At 48.4% G+C, this 19,299-nt stretch overlaps 2 protein-coding genes across 3 annotated transcripts; both read left to right on the plus strand.

Moving 5' to 3' along the window:
* Positions 1 to 7,345: 7,345 nt before the first annotated feature.
* Positions 7,346 to 11,421, plus strand: UPK2 (uroplakin 2). 2 transcript variants are annotated; one of them, XM_059155957.1, is made up of 7 exons: positions 7,346 to 7,403; positions 7,525 to 7,652; positions 9,313 to 9,402; positions 9,875 to 10,006; positions 10,161 to 10,299; positions 10,545 to 10,615; positions 10,949 to 11,421. In XM_059155957.1, the coding sequence occupies exons 3-7, from the start codon at positions 9,327 to 9,329 to the stop codon at positions 11,083 to 11,085; spliced, it is 555 nt and encodes a 184-aa protein (XP_059011940.1). In that variant the 5' UTR covers positions 7,346 to 7,403; positions 7,525 to 7,652; positions 9,313 to 9,326; the 3' UTR covers positions 11,086 to 11,421. The 2 variants fall into 2 exon arrangements, with proteins under 2 accessions (XP_059011940.1, XP_059011934.1); XM_059155951.1 differs by lacking the exon at positions 7,346 to 7,403 and having other exon boundaries at positions 7,576 to 7,652; positions 8,259 to 9,402.
* A 1,576-nt stretch (positions 11,422 to 12,997) lies between these two features.
* On the plus strand, positions 12,998 to 14,290 carry LOC131836841 (heterogeneous nuclear ribonucleoprotein A1-like). The gene has a single exon (XM_059182727.1). The coding sequence runs from the start codon at positions 13,115 to 13,117 to the stop codon at positions 13,940 to 13,942; it is 828 nt and encodes a 275-aa protein (XP_059038710.1). The 5' UTR covers positions 12,998 to 13,114; the 3' UTR covers positions 13,943 to 14,290.
* The last annotated feature ends 5,009 nt before the right edge of the window (positions 14,291 to 19,299 follow it).

Here is a 19,299-nt window from a genome sequence, read left to right on the forward strand (position 1 = left end):
ACACCTTCACTCCCAGAGGGAAGGAACCTCCATGACTCTTACTTGCCCAAGCCAAGGAGCACGTTTCAAATCTCTCCCATTCCTGTGAACCAGTTTGCTGTGGAGCATGGCCCCTAGGAGCATTCTTCTTCGGTACCTGGGATACCACACTCTCCTGGCTCTTCTTCCTTTGAGGGGAGCTTCTCAGGCTCTCTTGCTGTCTCCTCTTTCCCTTTGACCATGATGGCGGCCCCCAGGCTCTGTCCTGTCTTCTCACTGACTGGCGCTCCTCTCTCAGGCCCAAGCTGCCACACAGGTGCCCACAGGCTTCTTGAGCTCCAACCACACACCTCTCCTGGGTGTCCCTCAGGCACTTCAGTTCAGTGAGTTCAAAAGTGACAGCTCTCCAACCCCTCCCCACAAGTCCTGCCCCCCACCCCCCAGCTAGTGGCAGTGCCACCATCAGCCAAGCCAGGGCCCGGGGGGGGGGGGGGGGGGGGGGGGGGGGGGCGGGCATCCTTTGCTCTGCTCCCCACCTTGCCCCGTAGAACCTCCCAATCAAACCATCACCCCAAAATTCCATCTTTGGTCATTTTTTGCCCAGAATCTTATCTCAGCAGTGTGTCAAGAGACATCTGAAATATCTCCCAGCTATTCGTCCAACGCCATCTCTCCATTGCAGCAAAAACCATCATTTTACGATACAAAATTTTTTAAAGATTTTATTTATTTATTTGACAAACAGAGATCACAAGTAGGCAGAGAGGCAGGCAGAGAGAGAGGAAGGGAAGCAGGCTCCCCACTGAGCAGAGAGCCCGATGTGGGGCTCCATCCCAGGACCCCGGGATCATGACCTGAGCCAAAGGCAGAGGCTTTAACCTACTGAGCCACCCAGGCACCCCTTTACGATACAAATTTAATCATGAAACTCTCCAGTTTAAAACCCTTCAACAGCTTCTTTTTATCCTTAGGATAAAAATTAAAATTCTTTAAAAAAAAAAATCAAAATTCTCTAAAGGGGCTTACAAAGCTTTTCATCTCGTCCTGGCTACTTCTCCAATGACTTCCCCAAATTCTACACTAAACCTTCAGTCCTTTGAGACTTTGCAGCTCCCTTACCCTAGAACAACCTCTCCTCTTCCCCTTTTCCTCCCTCCACCTTCACCTTGGGAACTCCTACTCAACTTTCAGAGCTTCACTTAATTACTGTTTCCTCCAGGAAGCCCTCAGGACTTCCCAAGCCCTTAGAAGTTGCCCCTTCCATGAGGAGCCTCTCTGGCAGGTCATTTAATGTCGCTGACCTTAGTTTCCTCATTAATACAATGAGGATAGTAACAGTACCACCCACCCCCCTTCCAGAGGTTGCCATGAGGATCAAGCAAGGAAATAAATGAAAAACTTAGCGCAGTGCCTGACGTGTGGTAAACACTCGGTAAGTAACTGTTAGCATTACTTTTTCTACGAAACTCCCGCTGCAGTGTAGTAGAGCGGACTCCAGTATTTCCCATTATACCATAATTTCCAGGAGAGCAATCATGTTCACCTCTGAATGCTCAGTACTTAGCGCAGTGACTGGTGCAAAGGCATTTAATAAACATTTATTGAATAAATTAATTCATGTTAATTCAGCCACCATTATTTCTTGGATGGATTAGCTCTCCTTCAGACCTAAGGCTTAATTACCCCACAATCAAGTCTCCACCTTCTCCTGCAATAATCTTTCTCCAACCAAACTGCATTTTGCCACTTTCCTACTTCAACCCTGTTAGAGGCTCCTTACCATCTCTGGAAAACCTGAGGGGCCAGGCCTTTGCCAGGTGGTTCCTTCTCTGTGCCTGTTGTCTGTTCCTTCTCTCCCTCCCCTTCCATCACAAGCCCTCCTTGCTGGGGCTCTGGCCAAGTATGACACTGAACTCCTGGGTACTTAACAGCCCTCCAGCCTCTAGCCCTTCAACCTCAGTCTCCCTCCTTGCTCTCTTAGCAAAACACCTACTCCTGTTCTTTTTTTTTTTTTTTTTTTAAGGTTTTTAAAATTTATTTGAGAGAGAGAGAGATAGTGAGAGAGAACATGAGCAGGGAGCAGAGGGGGAAGCAGACTCCCTACTGAGCAGGGATAAGGTAGGGCTCCATCACAGGACTCCAGGATCATGACCTGAGCCAAAGGCAGATGCCCAACCAACTGAGCCACCCAGGCGTCTCCACCGACTCCTGTTCTAACACTGGGTTCCAGATGACACGATCTGGGGCCCCCAGGGGTGAAGCTGGCCTCAAAGAAGTTTATCATTTGGCTCACAAAGTGCATTTTATAATATATGTTTGTTTAGAATTTGAAAGTAAGACCATGTTACATACAAATTCAGATGTCTGGCCTCTCTTGAAAAAAAAAAAAAAAAAAGGCACCTGGGTGGCTCAGTGGGTTAAGCCGCTGCCTTCGGCTTGGGTCATGATCTCAGGGTCCTGGGATCGAGTCCCACATCGGGCTCTCTGCTCAGCAGGGAGCCTGCTTCCTCCTCTCTCTCTCTGCCTACTTGTAATCTCTCTCTGTCAAATAAATAAATAAAATCTTTAAAAAAAAAAAAAAGAGGAGGCACAACTGCCTTAGGTACCCCCTTTCCTCAAGGCAACGCTTCCCATTGAACCAGAGCTTCTGCCCCTGTACTCTCTCCAGTTGGCCCCAAATTCACTCACCTTGTTTTACTGCTTTTGTTCTCTGCCTGGCTCCTGGAGACACTGGGGTCTGCAGATCCTGTTGGCCTCACATATTTGTGCTCCATCCAGCTGCAGTGAAGACCTTGGCTTTCTTTCCCCAGTGGCCACCTGGATGGCTGCCACTCTCTGTCCCGTCCCAGGCCGCACTCCCCTGTTCCTCCTCTCTTCTCACATCTTTATTCGACCTTGACCTCACTCTTCAGCATTCTTCCCGTCCCATCCTTCGCCCCTTCTCATAACTTGCCTGCATCTTGGTCTCCAGCCTTTTACTCTTCCCAGCACCCTATACCTCCTATGCCTTGGAAACCTGAACTCTGAGTCAGTCTGCCCTGACAGTTGTATCATCTCTGCACTCAAGCTGTTGTGTAATTTGAAAAGCTCCCAAAATGTCAAGGTCAGTATGATGGTTAGTATTATCTGTCAACTTGACTGGGCCAGGATGATTGGATATTTTGTCAAACATCATTCTGTATGGCTCTGTGAAGATGGTTTTTGGATGAGGTGAATATTTCTATCAGTGAACTTTGGGTAAGGCAGATTACCCCATGGTATGGTGAGCCTCATCCAATCAGTTGAAGGCCCTATAGAACAAAGACTGACCTCCCCTCTCCCTTCCCTTAAAATGAAGGAATTCAGCCAGCAGACTACCTTTGGACTCCAATTGCAACTCTTTCCTGGGTCTCCAGCCTGCCTGCCTCCCCCTTCAGATTGTGGATTTGCCAAGCCTCCACAATCACATGAGCCAATTCCTTAAAATAAATCTCTCTCTCTGTACACATCCTGTCTGTTCTGTTTCTCCAGAGAACCCTGACTAATGCAGCCAGTGCCCCTGAAAATGAGTGGTCCCCAAGCTCAGCTGGGCCGCCACCATCAGACAGCCTTCTTCAAGGCCCTTGGTAGCCATGTCCTCCTCTTCCCATAAATAGCTACTCAAACTCTCATCCTTCCTCAGACCCCAAACCCTTCTCCCAATTGAGTTTTCTACTTCCCAGAGAGAGTGGAGGTCATCAGGAAGGAACTACCTTAATTTGCTCCTTCCCTCCCCCTTTCTCCCCCACCCTCTCCCCCACAATTTCTCTGCATTGCTGCCCAATCTTTTCTCTCTGTTGAGAGAGAGAGAGTCATTCCTATGGCTAAAGGCTAATGCCTCCACCTCTGATCTGAACACCATTTTTTCCCTCCTGCAGAAGTCTCTACATCAGTCACACCCCTTCCCCTTCTACATCTTTACCTTTTTTTTTTTTAATATTTTTATTTATTTATTTGACAGACAGAGATCACAAGTAGACAGAGAGGCAGGCAGAGAGAGAGAGGAAGGGATGCAGGCTCCCTGCTGAGCAGAGAGCCCTATGTGGGGCTCAATCTCAGGACCCCAGGATCATGACCTGAGCCAAAGGCAGAGGCTCAACCCACTGAGCCACCCAGGTTCGTTCCCCCTCACACCACAATTTCAACCATTGCCCACTTTCCCTCTCTTTAACACCCCCTCCCCGTTCTGTGCTCCAGACTCATACACGCAACTATGAAAATGTCATTTTCATCAAATTTCCCAAGATATCTGTGTGAGTTGTCTATTGGCAACTTGTAAAAACAGATATTATTCTGAGTATCTTGTGAAGTTGCCGCAAAAGATGTCAGCCTGGGCCACAGTCATCTGAAGGCTCGACTGGGGCTGGAGGTCTGCTTCCAGGCTTGCTCATTCTCACGGCTATTGTCTGGAGACCTCAGGTCCATGCTGGATGTAGGCAGGAGGCCTCAATCCTTTGTCACATGGACCTCCCCATAGCAGTGCTCCCACGTCCTCCAGAGTGAGTTATCCAAGAGAGAGCAAGGAGGAGGATGCATTCCTTCTCTGATCTAGTCTCAGAAGTGATCATTGCTTCTGCTGGATTCTGCTGGCCACACAGACTAACCCTGACCCAACGTGCTGATCCGTTACCACTGCCAATCCCTTCCCACACTGTTCCCAAAATGTTCATTCCACCATTAAAACTCTTTAAAGACTCTCTGTTTTCTTCAGGGTTAAAAAATCAAACTTCTTAGCACAGGATACTGGTCCAGTGACCCAGCTGGTGGCTGGAGATCTTGTCCTGCTCATCTTTGCATCCCTCTTTCTAGCCAAGATATATTTGTTTACAGTTCCCTGAAGGTGTCAGGATAATTCACTTCTCTGAGCCTTTTCATATGCTGTTCCCTTTTTGGAATATCCCCTTCTGCTTATTTCAACTGGTTCATTCTCCAAAACTTAGCAACTTGAGAGCAGGAGTGATTTCTTGTCCTCTCCGTATCTCATCTATCCTGGAGCCCATCACAGAGGACTTGTTCAACAAATACCTCCTAAATGGAAACACGAGTGGACAGGCAGTTCCTGTGTGCCTGGGGCCCCGGGGGCTTGCTTGGTGTACAAGGTACAGCTGGCCCATATCTCGTCACTTGCCCTCTGTATCAATGACACAGTTGGAAATCCAAATTCTGGTGTCTGGGTTCCTCTTCTTCTTCTTCTTCTTCTTCTTTTTTTTAAAGATTTTATTTATGTATTTGAGAGAAAGGCAGAGAACAAGGGGCGGGGCAGACAGAGAGGGAGAAGCAGACTTCCTGCTGAGCAGGGAGCCCAATGCAGGGCTTGACCCTGAGATCATGACCTGAGCCCAAGGCAGACACTTAACTGACTGAACCCCTGATTTCTGATTTTTTAAAAATTAATTACTGTATTTATTTTAAGAAGGCTCCACACGCAATATGGGGCTTAAACTCATGACCCTGAGTTGTATGCTCTACTAACTGAGATAGCTAAATGTCCCCAAATTCTAATTTGTATCCCACCTCATTAGCTACTAGCTCTGGGACCTCAGGAATCTCATTTATTGCCTCTGAGCTTCTAGTTTTCATCTGCAGTAAGGGTTAAAGGAGAGGATAAGATGAATTACTTAAATTAATATTTATTGAACCAGATATCATGCTATGTACTCTTAAATAAATTAGCTTGAGTGATGGTCATAATATCTCAATGAGACAGATTCTATACCCTGTCTACAGAAGAGAAAACTGCAGCTCGGAGTACCTAAGTAGGTAACATGGCCCAAGTCACAAAGCTGGAAGAGCTGGGGTAAGTGGTTGCATCATAGGGAACATTAGAAAAAATAAAGGAGGGGCGCCTGCGTGGCTCAGTGGGTTAAAGCCTCTGCCTTCAGCTCAGGTCATAATCCCAGGGTCCTGGGATTGAGCTCCGCATCAGGCTCTCTGCTCAGCGGGGAGCCTGCTTCCCCCTCTTTCTCTGCCTGCCTCTCTGCCTACTTGTCAGCTCTGTCTGTGAAATAAATAAATAAAATCTTAAAAAAAAAAGAAAGAAAGAAAAAAGAAAGGAGCATCCGGGTCTCTTCCAACCCTGCATGACACATATTTTTTTCTTTTAGCCTTTTCCTCAGATCTCAAGGATAGAGGCTTTGCCACTTCCCATGAGACCAACATTCTGTGACACCACGTCTTGCTTCTTGGTCCAAGTCCCCAGGATTCCCTCAGTCTGCTCCTGCCTATTGTGACAGTGATCTCCAGCATTCCTTCCACACCTTTATTTTAAAGCATTTTTACACCTGTCACATCTTGCTAGATGACAGAAAAGGAACAAGTCTTCCCATTTTTTTTTAAGTCTTCCCATTTTATAGGTGCAAAAACTGAGGTTTAAAATGACTCAGCTAAAGTCACATGGTACCACTTATCAACAGGAGGACAATAGTCCCCATCAGAGGCTCACAGGCCCATGGAGTCAAGTGGGCATGGTTCCTTTTTTTTTTTTTTAAGATTATATTTATTTATTTTGAGAGAGAGAGAGAGAGAGAGAACGAGTGATGAGGAGGGGTAGAGGAAGAGGAAGAAGCAGGTTCACCACCAGCAGGAAGCCCAATGCGGGGTAGGGGGAGCTCCATCCCAGGACCCCAGATAATGACCTGCCTCAGTGGACATGTTTCTAATGGACTGGCAAGGCAGAAAAGCTGCATTATAGAATAAGAACCGGCGAAATACCAGACAGACCTGGGTTCTGATCTGCGAGCCTCTGGCTATAGAACTACCACAGTTTGGGAACAGACACAGAGTACTATAATTCAGCAAGAGTAGGTCAATTTTAAGAGCTGATCTTTTAGTCCAGGCAAAATAGAGAGATCAAGAACTCCCTGGAGGCAGAAACTTATTTTGCCTGTGTATTCCTGGTGCCTCGCACACACTCCGAGTACTTCATGAATGTTTGTTGACTTGGGTATGGGATGAGGAAGGAAGGGGGCAGAAGAGGAAACTTCAGTGAGTTTAGAATTAAGAGTCCGAGGGGGAGACAGCTTAGAGAGTGGGTCCAAAAGAGAGACCCCACAGGCATTTGTGGCCCTGGTTCCTTTCCTCCAAACTGCAAAGACATCCCCTAGAGGCCCAGGGTGCTGTGGCTTTAAATGACTTCAGCGTGTCAATGAATCTGCTTTGCTAAAAGAGTTATCCTCTTGCTCCTGCGCTTGGCCTCCCCCTCCTTGCAGCTCCCCAAACCCTTCTCGGCCGCTGTGATGGGATAATTAGATGCGAGAGCTCAGCACAGATGATGCTCCAGTTGCTTAGCAACTAATGGTTTCCATGGAGACCGCAAAGCACAGCCTCCAGAGCAGCCAGTGAGCAGCTCGGCAGGGCAGGGAGAAGACGCAACTCTCAGTTCCTCCAGAAACCTGGGGAGGGCCGGGGTAGGGAAGGGGGGCTGGAGGGAAAAGGGAAGGCTTAAAGGCACAGGGCCTTGTTAGCCCTTTAAAATCCGGGCAGAGCTCTGCCCTGCCCTACCCCACTCTGTCCCACTCCTAATTTCAGACGGGGTGTGGACTGTGGTGTGGAACCAAGACAACCCAGCCTGCACTTAACCTGCCCCCCTCCTTTCTGCTTCCTGGTTTGGGACTGGAAGAGATACTTCCCCAGCCCCAGGGTCCACATCCTTCCAGGTCAGTGATGGGATTTCAAGAGCACCAGGAAGATCCCCTCACCCCTAGGATGCCAGCACCTACTTTGTTCCCTCTCTCCAAAGTTCTCCGCAATGTGCAAACAGTCCTCTTTCGGTTTGTAGGATGGTGGTAGGCAGACAAAAGCCAAGGCCCAGAAAACACAGAATTCAATTCCTCACCCCAAGGCAGCCTGTCCTGAGAGACTGGGAAAAACACATCTGCCCCTTATCTCCTCCAAAGAGGATCTGTTGCTTGTGTGTGTGTGTGTGTGTGTGTGTGTGTGTGTAAGGGGCACAGCACAGAGCATGTGGTAATTCAGTCTGGGCCTCTCAGACGAGGCAGTTGACGTTACCTGGAAGCTTATTAGAAATGTAGACTTTCAGGCTTCACCTCAGACCCACTGAATCAGAACCTTCCTCTCAGTGAGATCCTTAGTGATAAATCAGCCCCGGAAATGTGGACCAGAGATGGTCTGAGAGCCTCCTACCCTCTGTTTGGGTCCATGAGTTCTAGCCTCACAGTCACCCCATGCTAGCACTCCAGCTTTGAAGCTCCCCCTCCCATCATGGGGGTAAGGACATAGCCCCCCCCGCCACTTCCTTACAGGACCCTGGCCCTTCTCTGGGACTGGGGAAGAGAGAATGGTTCATGGCGTCCAGACAACCTTCAGGGATGTAGCTCTCGGTCCCTCCTAGCAAAGTCTCCCTCTGAGTCTGTTTCCACACCTACAAAAGAGAGCCAGTGACATGGACAGCCCACAGTGGCTAGAATGAGAAGTATGGTGGCCCATGCCCTGTGCCCATTGCGAGGACTTTCTCCTCATCTCTCCTCGCTTTCCCCAACTCCTCTCTCGCTTCTGTCTGGTTGAGCCCAGGGGTGGGGGATGTAGTCAGAGGGGTTGTGTGTCTTTTTATTTTCTCCTGCCAAGTCTCTCTCTCCTCCATTCTCCATCAGTTTGACAATGGTGCCGACTGAGGCTGACTGCCCTTCTCTACAGGACAGGGCTGGTGCCCCCCTCTCCTGTTTCTCTGAAAGTCTTCCCTAGCATCTCTTGGCCCCTCCAGAGGACTTTGACTCCCACACACTCCCTGGCACGGACACCCCTCTGCTTCTCCCCGAACAGCAGTGTCTGGGCCTCACTGGCCTCCGTGAGTTGGAACCCTTAGCTCTGCTGCCCCCATCCCCTACTACCAGCCTCAGTTTCCCTCCCATCCTTGCTCGTCGAAGGCCCTGTCTGGGGCCCCTCAGCACTCATCTCCTCTTCTTGCACACTAGGACAATCTCAGAACTTGCTGCCCTTCTGGAAGGCTCCCCACATCTGTGGGGAGCCATCCTCAACAGGCCACACTTCCAGAGGCACGTGCAGGCAGGAATGCTCAGGCCCTAATATGTGGGAGTTCTAGGGGAAGGGGTGATTTCCACCCCCACCTTAATAACCCAGCCCCTCTGCAGCTGACTAAGCCGGCAAGATCCAGCTAGGGCATCCCCACTTCTGGCCTGAAAAACCTGTCTGGGGGGCCTGCCCTGAGGCTGTAGGGCCCAAAGGGCAGGTTGGACTGGATTCCCCTCCAGCCACTCCCACCCCAAGACAAAATCAGCCACCGCAGGGGCCTGGCCTCACTTGCCTCTAGAAGCCACAGCCAGCCAGCTCCTGTTCTAGCTCCCGGCCCAGCTATGGCATCCCTGCTGCCCGTCCGGACCTGGCCCTTGATCCTGATTCTGCTGACTGTCCTGGCCCTGGGGGCTGCAGGTCTCTGCCATCTCTGGTGGGGTGTGGGGAGGGACTCTGCGTCCAGCGCAGGAGGCACTGTGCCTTCGGGGCCCTCGAAGAGGAGCTGGTCTGGCCAGTTTGGGGTGGGGGGCCGGTGATGGCAGTGACCAGGCATCAGTCACTGAGCTCAAAGCACACTCCTGGTCCTCTTCCAAACCCGGGAGGCAGAGAGGTGTGGGAAAGGGCCCCAGGCTAAGAATCCCGGTAAGGTTGGTGGCCGCCCCCTACTGGCATCCAGAGCCTGGACGCTGGTGGACAGCCCAGCTTCTGCAGCCCAAGCCTGCCACCTGGTGGTCAGATGAGCAAAGGCCTGTGTTCTGCCCACGCGTGGCAGAGTGGAAGAGGAGGCGTCTGCATCCTTAGACATGGCCCCCAGGGGTCAGGGCCCCATCTGATGGTGGGGAAGGGGATTGGTTGCCCCAGCTCGAACTCCCTCTTGGCCCCCCAGCAGACTTCAACATCTCAAGCATCTCCGGTCTGCTGTCCCCCGCACTAACGGAGAGCCTGCTGGTTGCCTTGCCCCCTTGTCACCTCACAGGGGGCAATGCCACACTCATGGTCCGGAGAGCCAATGACAGCCAAGGTTTGCTACCCCCTCCCAGGGTGGCCCCCTGATCCCCAGAGACCCTACCCAGGACACCATCTGCACCCCTTCCCCAGCTCCTGCCTTCCTATAACCCTTCTCCTGGGCCACCCATATTTCATATTCCATACTTCACCCCCAACTTGCTGCCCAGTGGTGAAATCTAGCTTCGTGGTGCCTCCATGCCGTGGGCGCAGGGAGCTGGTGAGTGTGGTGGACAGCGGGGCCGGCTTCACAGTCACCCGGCTCAGCGCATACCAGGTGACAGACCTCGTGCCAGGAACCAAATACTAGTAGGTCCCAGATCCAGGGCACCTGTGGGAGGGGGTGCAGGGAGAGAAGATGGGTCCTGACATTTGCTGGTGGGGAGGGATCTGGTCAGTTTGGGGTAAGAAAGTAAGGATACGGCTGAAGGGATCAAGAGCCTAGAGGAAGGCACGGCTAGGAAGGGGGAGGCCTGGGCTCTCTCCCTCTCTTCCCAAATCCCAGATAATCACTGAGGAGTCTCTCCTCTCTCTCCCAAACCTCTCCACAAAAGCATTTCCTACCTAGTGACGAAGGGGACATCCACTGAGTCCAGTAGAGAGATCCCAATGTCCACACTTCCTCGTAAGTAAATCAGGGCCCTCCAAATCTTCCCTGGGCTCCCTTAGCTTCTTTGTGTACCTGTATCCTAGCCCTGAGCCCTTGGCCTTTTAACTGCCTGTCGACTCATCTCATAAACTAAAGGTTCTCTGTGGGTAGGGATCGTGTCCAATTAGTTTCTGTGTCCTCAGTGGCCAACACAGGAGATGCTTCATAAACGTTTACGTGATGAATGTGTGGCTCAGCTGACTGGTTGGTTGAATAAATGGATGAAGGAAATCTGGGTGAGCCAGAGAGCCTCAGGTTGGGACAGGGGCTCCTCCTGCCCACCAAGGCCTCCCCTGCCTCTTCTGACAGGAAGGAAGGTGGAATCCATTGGACTGGGAATGGCCCGGACGGGGGGCATGGTGGTCATCACAGTGCTGCTGTCTGTCGCCATGTTCCTGCTGGTGGTGGGCTTCATCATCGCGTTGGCCCTGGGTGCCCGGAAGTGAGGAGGCCAGCGCCAGGCAGCAGGCCTCCATGAGGTCTGGGACCCTTTCCATTTCCCCAGCCTGGGTGCCTGCCTCCTCTGCTGAAAAGACTACCTGCTCCCAGTCCTCAACCATGGCTTCTAAGGGGCCTTCACTTCTCCTCCCTGCCCCCTCTCACTGGAGCCTTTTCCTCCCTCTGCCCTCCCCTAGGTCCCTGGTGCCTCCCCTCCCCCCACTCCCTATAATCCCCTCAGCCCACTCCTGTCAGAACTGACGCTCCTCCCACTTCTCCTCTTTAATCTCACCCCCCCCCAACAATTCACCCTTTCGTCAGTAACAGAAATCCCCTCAATAAAGTCTGACACCACATCTGCCCTGTGTTTCCCTTCTATGGGCTCCACCTGGGGGTAAGAGAATCCTCCTTAGGCAGCAGATGCTCCCCATCCCCTCCCTGCCCCACAACCCAGAGCAGCTGGTCACTGAGGGAAAAGAGCAGGAGTGGTCCCCTTTCCAATACATGTCCCTTGTAAGGATCAGTGACTTTTTTTTTTTTTTAAAGATTTTATTTATTTGTCAGAGAGAGAGGGAGAGAGCACGAGCACAGGCAGACAGAATGGCAGGCAGAGGCAGAGGGAGAAGCAGGCTCCCTGCTGAGCAAGGAGCCCGATGTGGGACTCGATCCCAGGAGGCTGGGATCATGACCCGAGCTGAAGGCAGCTGCTTAACCAACTGAGCCACCCAGGCGTCCCAGGATCAGTAACTTTTGTATTGATCTTAGAGGAAGTACAGGATCTTTAAGGTGATCTTCAAGACCAGCCCTCGTCTTTCCCCTCACAGCTCCACCATGTTCCCTCCAATATCCTGTGTTCCTTCTTGCCTCAGGGCTCTTGCACAGATTATTCCATATGCCTGACTTGCTCTTATGACTGCCCCCAACCCCACCCCACACCAATTGCATAGGTAACCCACCTCCAGGGAAGCCTCTGACCTCCATCCCCTCACTAGGTTCCCCTATCCTGTCTTTCATAGCATTACTCTGGTTTATAATTATGTTTATGTGGTTATTCTGTTTTCTTTCCCAGTAGACTGTATGTTCCCAAGAGCAGTCATTTTGTTCCCAAGGGCCTGCAGTACCTGTGTTCCACAGTGCTGGGGGCATAGTGGGTACTCAGTAAATACTTGTTGAATAAGTGAACAAATGAATGAATGAAAGTACAGTCCCTTGAAGAAAAGGTGGGGACTGGGAAAGCGCCAAAAATTGTAAAAACAATAAAAAACAACAAACATAGAAGATGCTGGAACAATGGCCTTAACAACCCCTTTCTAGAGCAACCCAAGAGCCTGGGAGACAAAGGCAATGGAAGAGAGGAACAACAGTATTTATTCATTCAACAAACATTAACTGAGCATTTATTATGTACCAGGCACTACTAGAAGGGCTAGGAATAAAATGTAGCAAGGCATTGTTCCTCCTTCATGGGGTTTATGTGGAACTCAATGCAAAAAACAGATTTCCAAAAATGTGAACGAGTAAATAAGTTAAATAAAAAGTGTGGTAAGTGTTGGGTGCCTGGGTGGCTCTGTTGGTTAAATGTCTGCCTTTGGCTTAGATCATACCCCAGGGTTCTGGGATCAAGTCCCACATCGGGCTCCCTACTCTGTAGAGAGCCTACCTTTCCCTCTCCCACTCCCCCTGCTTTTATTCCCTCTCTCACTGTGTCTCTCTGTCAAATAAATGAATAAAATCTTTTAAAAAGACTTTATTTATTTGAGAGGGAGAGGGAGCACAAGCAGGGGGAGTAGCAGGCAGATAAACCATCTTAAATGGTAGACTGATTTGAAAAGGCCTATTAAAAAGTAGATGCAGCTTTCTGCCTGTGGACGCCGCCGAGTAAGCATCGTTAAAGTCTCCCCTCCCACCGCCATCATCTCTAAGTCAGAGTCTGAACAGCTGCGGAAGCTCTTCATCGGAGGTCTGAGCTTTGAAACAACCGATGAGAGTCTGAGGAGCCATTTTGAGCAATGGGGAACACTTACGGACTGTGTGGTAATGAGAGATCCGAACACCAAGCGCTCCAGAGGCTTTGGGTTTGTCACCTATGCCACTGTGGAGGAGGTGGATGCAGCCATGAATGCAAGGCCACACAAGGTGGATGGAAGAGTTGTGGAACCAAAGAGGGCTGTCTCAAGAGAAGATTCTCAAAGACCTGGTGCCCACTTAACTGTGAAAAAGATTTTTGTTGGTGGCATTAAAGAAGACACTGAAGAACATCATCTAAGAGATTATTTCAAACAGTATGGGAAAATCGAAGTGATTGAGATCATGACTGACCGAGGCAGTGGCAAAAAGAGGGGTTTTGCTTTTGTAACATTTGATGACCATGATTCTGTAGACAAGATTGTCATTCAAAAATACCATACTGTGAATGGCCACAACTGTGAAGTAAGGAAAGCGCTCTCTAAGCAAGAGATGGCTAGTGCTTCATCCAGCCAAAGAGGTCGAAGTGGTTCTGGAAACTTTGGTGGTGGTCGTGGAGGTGGTTTTGGTGGGAATGACAACTTTGGTCGCGGAGGAAACTTCAGTGGTCGAGGTGGCTTTGGTGGCAGTCGAGGTGGTGGTGGATATGGTGGCAGTGGGGATGGCTATAACGGATTTGGTAATGATGGAAGCAACTTTGGAGGTGGCGGAAGCTATAATGATTTTGGCAATTACAACAATCAATCCTCAAATTTTGGACCCATGAAAGGAGGCAATTTTGGAGGCAGAAGCTCTGGCCCTTATGGTGGTGGAGGCCAATACTTCGCCAAACCACGAAACCAAGGTGGCTATGGTGGTTCCAGCAGCAGCAGCAGCTATGGCAGTGGCAGAAGGTTTTAATTACTGCCAGGAAACAAAGCTTAGCAGGAGAGGAGAGCCAGAGAAGTGACAGGGAAGCTACAGGTTACAACAGATTTGTGAACTCAGCCAAGCACAGTGGTGGCAGGGCCTAGCTGCTACAAAGAAGACATGTTTTAGACAATACTCATGTGTATGGGCAAAAAAACTCGAGGACTGTATTTGTGACTAATTGTATAACAGGTTATTTTAGTTTCTATTCTGTGGAAAGTGTAAAGCATTCCAACAAAGGGTTTTAATGTAGATTTTTTTTTTTTTTTGCACCCATGCTGTTGATTGCTAAATGTAATAGTCTGATCATGACGCTGAATAAATGTGTCTTTTTTTTTTTTTTAAAGATTTTATTTATTTATTTGACAGAGAGAAATCACAAGTAGTTGGAGAGGCAGGCAGAGGGAGAGAGGAAGAAGCAGGCTCCCCGCCAAGCAGAGAGCCCCATGCGGGACTCGATCCCAGGACCCTGAGATCATGACCTGAGCTGAAGGCAGCGGCTTAACCCACTGAGCCACCCAGGCGCCCCCAATAAATGTGTCTTTAAAAAAAAAAAAAAAAGTAGATGCATTACAATAACTTTTTATTCAGTCTTTTATTATTTATTTATTTACTTGACACACAGAGATCACAAGCAGGCAGAAGCAGGCAGAGAGAGAGAGAGGAGAGTTGGCTCCCTGCTGAGCAGAGAGCCTGATGTGGGACTCGATCCCAGGACCCTGAGATCATGACCTGATCCGAAGGCAGAAGCTTAACCCATTGAGCCACCCAGGCACCCCTTACTCAGTTTTTTTTTTTTTTTAAAGATTTTATTTATTTATTTATTTGACAGAGAGATAGAGAGCAGAAGTAGGCAGAGCAGAGGCAGAGGGAAAGAGAGAAGCAGGCTCTCTGCTGAGCAGAGAGCCCAATGTGGGGCTTGATCTCATGACCCTGGGATCATGATCTGAGCCAAAGGCAGAGGCTTAACCCACTGTGCCACCAAGATGTCCCCTTTATTCAGTTTTTTAAAAAATATTTTATTTATTTATTTGACGCAGAGAGAGAGAGAGAGAATAAGCAGGTAGAACAACAGGCAGTGGAAGAAGGAGAAGCAGGCTCCCGGTGGAGCAGGGAGCCCAATGCAGGACTTGATTCCGGGACCCTGGGATCATGACCTGAGCCGAAGGCAGCCACCCAGGCATCCCCCCAGGACCCTGGGATCTTGACCTGAGCTGAAGGCAGACGCTTCACCAACTGAGGAGCCACCCAGGTGCCTCCTCCTTATTTTATTTTTTTTAAGTAGTCTCCACAACCAACATGAGGCTTGAACGCACAACCCGAGATCAAGCGTCTCATGCTCTACCCACTGAGCCAGCTAGGCACACCGAACACAAATTATTTTTACAATTAGAGAAATTAGCCTTAGAATTACTATTAGAGATAATAAAGGTAGAGTCTAGCAAATTTTCAAAAGGGAAGCTGTTGTTTTCACTTTAGTTGAAAAAACTAAATTTATTTATTTATAAATTTATTAATTTATCGAGGGTCTACTATATGCTAGGTACTCAAAGTTTCTGGACCATTAGACAAGCCACAGGCAGTGTAGTACAGAGTGCATAGGCTCTGATAGGGAATCCAGGATGCACAGAGGAACCAAAGGGGGCTAGTTCACCCACTGGCCAAATCTGGGACAATTTTATAATTATAAAATTTTATAACAATTATAATAAGTTGTTAAAAAAATTTTAAAGATTTTATTTATTTATTTGACAGAGATCACAAGTAGGCAGAGAGGCAGGCAGGGTGGGGGGGAAGCAGTCTCCCCACTGAGCAGAGAGCCCAATGTGGAGCTTGATCCCAGGACTCTGAGATCATGACCTGGGCTGAAGGCAGAGGCTTAACCCACTGAGCCACCCAGGCACCCCAATAAGTTGTTATTATTAATAATTACAAATAATCCACTCTAAGAATCCTTTGGGTCCATACAGACAATAAACAAACAAGTATGAGATAAGGGAACGCCTGGCTGGCTCAGCTGGGGGAGCATGCAACTCTTGACCTCAAGGTTATAAGTTCAAGCCCCATGTTGGGTGTAGAAGTTACTTAAAAATAAAATCTCTACCTCTTGGAGTTAAAAAAAATAAATAAATAGGGGTGCCTGGGTGGCTCGGTTCATCAAGCATCTGCCTTCAGCTCAGGTCATGGTCTTAGGGTCCTAGGACCGAGCCCTGCACTAGCTAGCCCCCTGCTCAGCAGGGAGTCTGCTTCTCTCTTTCCCTCTACCCCTCCTTCCAACTCATGCTCTCTCTCTTAAATAAATAAAATATTAAAAAAATAAAATAAAATCTCTTTTTAAAAAATAGGGACACCTGGGTGATAGAGTTGATTAAGCCTCCAACTCTTGGTTTCAGCTCTGGTCAGGATCTCATGATCCTGGAATCAAGCTCTGTATCAGCCTCTTCATTCAGCAGGGAATCTGCTTGGACTTCTCTCTCCTCTTCCTACCTCTCCCACTTGTGATCTCTCTCTCTTTCTCAAAATAAATAAATAAATCTTTAAAAATATATATGAGATACAGAAAAGCTCTTCCTTGCAATAGAATGTCAGTTAAATAAATGGGAAAGAAATGATAGATTTAGAGAAATCATGATTTTACACCCATGATAGTAATGATTGATTCAGGCAGGATCATAAATGGATACTAGAATTAATGGGCCTAAGCTTGGTGAGGACTAGATTTTTTTTGTGTTGTTGGGTGTTTTTTTTTTTTTTTAATTTTTTTCAAGAGCAAGATTTTATTTTTTATTTTTTATTTTTTTTTAAAGATTTTATTTATTTATTTGGCAGACAGAGATCACAAGTAGGCAGAGAGGCAGGCAGAGACAGAGAGGAGGAAGCAGGCTCCCCACTGAGCAGAGAGCCTGATGCGGGGCTCGATCCCAGGACTCTGGGATCATGACTGAAGCCGAAGGCAGCGGCTTAACCACTGAGCCACCCAGGCGCCCCTATTTTTTATTTCTTTTAAGATGTTATTTATTTACCTGACAAAGTGAGAGAGCACAAGTAGGAGGAGCAGCAGAAGGAAGGGGAGAAGCAGGCTCCCTGCTGAGCAGGGAGCCCAAAACGGGACTAGATCCCAGGACCCTGGGATCATGACCAGAGCTGAAGGCAGACACCCAGCCCCCTGAGCCACCCAGGTGCCCTTATTTATTTTTTTAAAATAAAATTTTATTTATTTAAGTAATCCCTCCACCCAAGGTGGGGCTCGAACTCACAACCCTGAGATCAAGAGTCACATGCTCCACTGACTGAGCCAGCCAGGCATCCTAAGGAACAGGATTCTAGATCAAAGTATCTCCCCACAAATTACTTACTAATTACGAGAGAGAGAGAGAGAGAGAGAGAGGGAGAGAGAGGATAACTACCCTCAAGAAACCTGGTGGTGGGCACCTGGGTGGCTCAGTGGGTTAAGCCGCTGCCTTCGGCTCAGGTCATGATCTCAGGGTCCTGGGATGGAGTCCCGCTTTGGGCTCTCTGCTCAGCAGGGAGCCTGCTTCCTCCTCTCTCTCTCTCTCTCTCTCTCTGCCTACTTGTGATCTCTCTCTGTCAAGTAAATAAATAAAATCTTTAAAAAAAAAATTAAAAAAAAAAAAAAAGAAACCTGGTGGCTACCACTAAACCAAGTGGTTGAAGTTAACATCACTAATAATGAGACACACTGACATCGTGTGCCTCTTGGTGTGAGTTACTGAGAAGGAGGCAGCCTCTCTCGTGTGATATTCTTGCCTCAAATGCACAATTCTAATTATGAGCAGACATCAGACAGACCTAAACTGAGGGACATTCTACAAAATAAATGTCCTATACTCTTCCCAAAATGTCAATGTTATGAAAGATTTAAAAGGCTGAGAAACTGCTTGGGATGAAAGGAGGACAAAAGACTTGAAGATGAAATGCACTGCGTGAGCCTGAACCGGATCCTAGACCAGGGAGCTAACTTATATAAAGGACGTCGTTGGGACAATTAGTGAAATTTGAATAGCATCTGTATGTTAAATATAGTATTGACTCAATGTTAAGTTTTCTGATTTTGATAACGGTTTCATTTTGGGCTTTCTGGTTATATATGCCAATATCCCTGTTTTTAGGAAATAACCAATGAAGTATTTATGGGTAAAGGGCATTATGTCTGCAAATTACCCTTAGTTCAGAAAAATTACAATAAATGTCTTTTTTACAGAGTGAAAAACTAAAATGTGATAAAATATTAATACTTGGTGTCATTAGTGGATTATAGGATTCAGATATACAAGAATTTTTATACTGTTCTTGGGATTTTTCTGTAAATGTGAAATGATTAAAAACCAAATTTTAGGGGCGCCTGGTTGGCTCAGTGGTTAAGCCGCTGCCTTCGGCTCAGGTCATGATCTCAGGGTCCTGGGATCGAGTCCCGCATCGGGCTCTCTGCTCAGCAGGGAGCCTGCTTCCCTCTCTCTCTCTCTCTCTGCCTGCCTCTCCGACTACTTGTGATCTCTGTCAAATAAATAAATAAAATCTTTAAAAAAAAAAAAAAAAAAAAAAAAAAACCAAATTTTAGGACACCTGGGTGGTTCAATCAGTTAAGCGACTGCCTTCAGCTCAAGTCATGATCCCAAGGGTCCCATTTGGCATCCCAGTCAGGATCCTGGGATGGGGTCCTGCCTTGGGGTCCCTGCTCTGCAGGGAGTCTGCTTCTCCCTCTGTCGCGGTCCCCACACCCTGTGCGCTCTCGCTCTCGCTCGCTCTCTCTTCTCTCTCTCTCTCTCAAATAAATAAAATCTTTTAAAACCAACAAAACAAAACACCCTCCTGGGACTCCTGGGTGGCTCAGTCGGTTTTCAGCTCAGGTCATGATCCCAGGCTCCTGGGATGGTGTCCCGCATGGGGCTCCTTGCTCAGTGGGGAGCTTGCTTCTTCCTCTGCCTGCAGCTCCTCCTGCTTGTGCTCTCTTTCTCTCTGACAAATAAATAAAATCTTTATTTTTAAATTTATTTTTTAAAAGATCTTATTTATTTGAGAGAGAGAGAGCACGCGAGCACAGGGGTGGAGTGGGGGAGGGAGGGGAGAAGTAGGGGGTGAAATAGACTCCCGGCTGGTCAGGGAGCCCGTGGTCCCAGGACCCTGGGATCATGACCCAAGCCAAAGGCACATCCTTAACCTCTAAGCCACCCAGGCGCCCCTAAATAAAATCTCAACCCCCTCCCCCCCCAAAAAAAAACCCCAAGAAAACCCCACCTTCCAATCCTATCTCCACCAAGTACTATGGGTGAGATCTTGGATAAGCCGCAGAATCTATCAGAACCTCTAAAAGTAACTATTGATGCGAT

This window comes from Mustela lutreola, chromosome 1 (assembly GCF_030435805.1).
Source record: "Mustela lutreola isolate mMusLut2 chromosome 1, mMusLut2.pri, whole genome shotgun sequence".
NCBI lineage: Eukaryota > Metazoa > Chordata > Mammalia > Carnivora > Mustelidae > Mustela > Mustela lutreola.

Excerpts from the sequence above, each read along its gene's own strand:
- UPK2 (XM_059155957.1), top strand. The coding sequence starts at position 9,327 with ATGGCATCCCTGCTGCCCGTCCGGACCTGGCCCTTGATCCTGATTCTG. Across the intron at positions 9,403-9,874 it reads CCTGGCCCTGGGGGCTGCAG|ACTTCAACATCTCAAGCATC; the intron begins GTCTCTGCCATC and ends GCCCCCCAGCAG. Across the intron at positions 10,616-10,948 it reads CCCAATGTCCACACTTCCTC|GAAGGAAGGTGGAATCCATT; the intron begins GTAAGTAAATCA and ends CTCTTCTGACAG.
- LOC131836841 (XM_059182727.1), top strand. The coding sequence starts at position 13,115 with ATGAGAGATCCGAACACCAAGCGCTCCAGAGGCTTTGGGTTTGTCACC.